The sequence below is a fragment of the Bufo gargarizans genome, chromosome 2 (assembly GCF_014858855.1).
Source record: "Bufo gargarizans isolate SCDJY-AF-19 chromosome 2, ASM1485885v1, whole genome shotgun sequence".
Lineage (NCBI taxonomy): Eukaryota > Metazoa > Chordata > Amphibia > Anura > Bufonidae > Bufo > Bufo gargarizans.
Window position 1 is genome coordinate 415572527 of NC_058081.1, and position 2892 is coordinate 415575418.

The 2892-nt window shown below is 49.2% G+C and overlaps 1 protein-coding gene across 1 annotated transcript; it reads right to left on the reverse strand.

Moving 5' to 3' along the window:
* Window positions 1-1108: 1108 nt before the first annotated feature.
* On the reverse strand, window positions 1109-2144 carry PURA (purine rich element binding protein A). The gene has a single exon (XM_044280890.1). The coding sequence runs from the start codon at window positions 2086-2088 to the stop codon at window positions 1243-1245; it is 846 nt and encodes a 281-aa protein (XP_044136825.1). The 5' UTR covers window positions 2089-2144; the 3' UTR covers window positions 1109-1242.
* Window positions 2145-2892: the final 748 nt, after the last annotated feature.

Sequence of the window (2892 nt, forward strand, 5' to 3'; positions counted from 1 at the left end):
GCCCAGTTCTATGCTCCGGCACTACCGGGATCATATGCCGTTCGGTGTGCCTGTGGTGCTGGCCTGGTTACAAATCTCTCACTAGTGATATTCTCACACATGCACTGTCGGTGCTAACCAGGCTAGCACCACGAGCACACCGTACGTCATATGATCTCGGAAATGCCAGAGCATATAACTGGGCCGGGAGCACAGCGCTGGTCGGGTACCAATGGAAAAATTAAATAATAATAAATAATTAAAGGGGGGAGGGGAACAACAAAAAATAAAAATCAGATAACCCATTTAAGATCAAACGCAACAATAAAAAGGCAATTTACTGTCAAATATCTGGCTGACTGGCATCCGAGCGGGCATATACTCCTTCTCAAGCATCCTAGCCAAAGGAAACCCATAACTGAGGGTAAGAGGTGGCTGAATGATCACAGCAAAAGCATGTTAGTGACAGTTCCCCGTGTGAGCGGGCAGCGGGCACACAACCAGTGCAGAGGGTTGCTGAGAATAAGGAAAAGGACCTACTTAAAAACCTTCTTTAATAATTGATTTAGAAGTGCATTAAAAGTCATCAACGATATATTTGTTTTCCATGTGTAATACAAAACATACTGTTCAGCATCTATACATAAACCTTTCGTCTATAAATACAGAGATATATACATGGCAGACATTTAGAAAGGTGAACAAGCTTTAGATTGGAAATAAATTATCCGGTAAACTGGCAAAAATCACAAATTAACAAAATTTCATTTAAAATGTTCTTGTTTAATCGTTTGTTTCATGTTCACAGAATCGTCACTGACCATTTACGCTCTAGGTCCAGATGCAATGCATATCCTAGAAGAGAGCACTTTTATTGAATAACCTAGGTACCTTGATACTCTACAAACCAGGGCATAACATGGAGACACACAGCATGCCCACAGCCCTAGAGGAGAAGGCGGCCAGCAAGAACCCCAGGCTCGGCCTGAAAACATAAAGGAGCTTCTAAAATCTGGTTGTGCTAAAGTCAAATGTTAGCGACATGAAAGGCCCGGCGTCTGTCAGCGTCAGAGTGTACACTCATCCTCATCATCACTATATCATGTTAGCAGCTGCTTACTGTTTATACGGTGGGGGGTGGGCGACATCCAGCGATGGGAGTGACATGTCACGATCTGTCAGTCTGTGGAGGTTGGTGGGCGGTGCTCCCGACGAGTTACAAACAGTTCGCTCCTCCGTCGTACATATCGCAATCGGCGGGTGTCAGTCGTCGTCGCCGTCGTCCCCGTGGGCCTCCTCCTGCTGCTCGGCGGCGCGCTTCTCCCGCTGCTTCTCCTGGATCTTCTTCATCTCCTCGGCGTACTTGCAGAACGTGTGGCCGAATTTGGCCCACACTTTGTACGGGACGGTGATGGAGTTGCGGTACGTGGGCTTCACCTCGCTCACCCGCATGAACACCCCGTACTTGTTGGAGCCCACGTCGAAGAAGAAGCGCTTGTTGTCCACAGTCAAGGAAGTGCCCTCGGGTAGTTCGGCGGGCTCCTCCTCCACCCCGTAGTCGTCGATGAGCTTGGCCAGCGCGTCGCGGAACTCGATGAGTCCTTGTGCCGGGAGAGCGATGGTCTGCCCCTGTGTGGAGCCCAGGCCGGGCCCGCGGTTCACCGTCTGGCGGATCCTCAGGAAGCGGCCTCGCTGGTTCTCCTTCAGGTCCATGTAGTACTTTCGGTTCTCCCGGACGAGGAACTCGCTCTTGAGCGCTCGCCTGGGCTCGTCCTGCGCCATGTCGGGGTTGCTGGGTCCTAACTGCGCGTAGTGCTCGATGAAATCCCCCAGGTAGTCGCGGAACTCCACGGCCACGGACATGGACAGGGTCAGCCGGCTCTTGTTGCCTCCAGCCCCGACCTCCGCTATCTTTAGGAAGCGGCCCTTAGCGTTCTGCTTAACGTCCAGGTAGAAGCGCTTGTTTTGAATGTCCACGCGCTTGGAGGCCAGCTCCTGGGTTTCGTGCTGCAGAGCCGAGCCCCCGATCCCTGAGGCAGGGTGTAGCGAGCTGCCACCGGAACTCATCGCCGCTCCTCCTTGCTCGCTTCCACTGTCTCTATCCGCCATGATGCCGCCTGCCTTCTTTCCCTCTCCCTGCAACTCCCACAGACAGAAGGCTGATCTCGCGAGAACTGGAGACGGGCTATGCTGCTGCGGCGGGCGGGGGCGCTCAACTTTCAAAGTGGTGTCCTTAGACCCTGTGACCGGGCGCCCGCAGTGCCCCGACCTGAGCTATACCTCAGAGGGAGGGTATGCGCCAGCCCTGCTATATAGGTGCACTAACCCAAATAATCATAGGCACCCCAATATGTAACATGTACTCAATACAAACTGTATTCAGAAATAGTAATAAAAAGAAAAACATGACTAAAAAGGTTAAAAATAGACAATAAACTTTGATAGTGGAAGGTCCTCATTTGGGATATCGCCACACACCACATAAACTCAATGTGACAAAACCCCCCGGAGAAACTGCCACCATAAGTGTAAGTCGTCAGTCAGTACAACCAAACATGATATTCCACATTGTACATGTTATTAAGCCAGTCAGCAGGTGTATTGTAAGGTCCCAATTAGGGTTGTTTCGATACCATAAAAAAGTATTGCGATACTCGATACCACACCCAAAAAATAAAACGCCAAAAAAAGCCACATGCATTCCGCGTTTTATGGAATGTCCGGCCCATAATAGAACAGTCCGATACTATTTTTTGCGAGGAAAAGGTGACAAAAAAAAAAGAAGTGAATTGCGCCTTTTTTTTCTGTTATTTTTTTTCTGTTACGGTGCTCACCACATAGGACCTTTTTTTAAATATTTTAATAGTCTGGACTTTTCAGACGTGGCGATATATTTATTTATTTATTTATTGT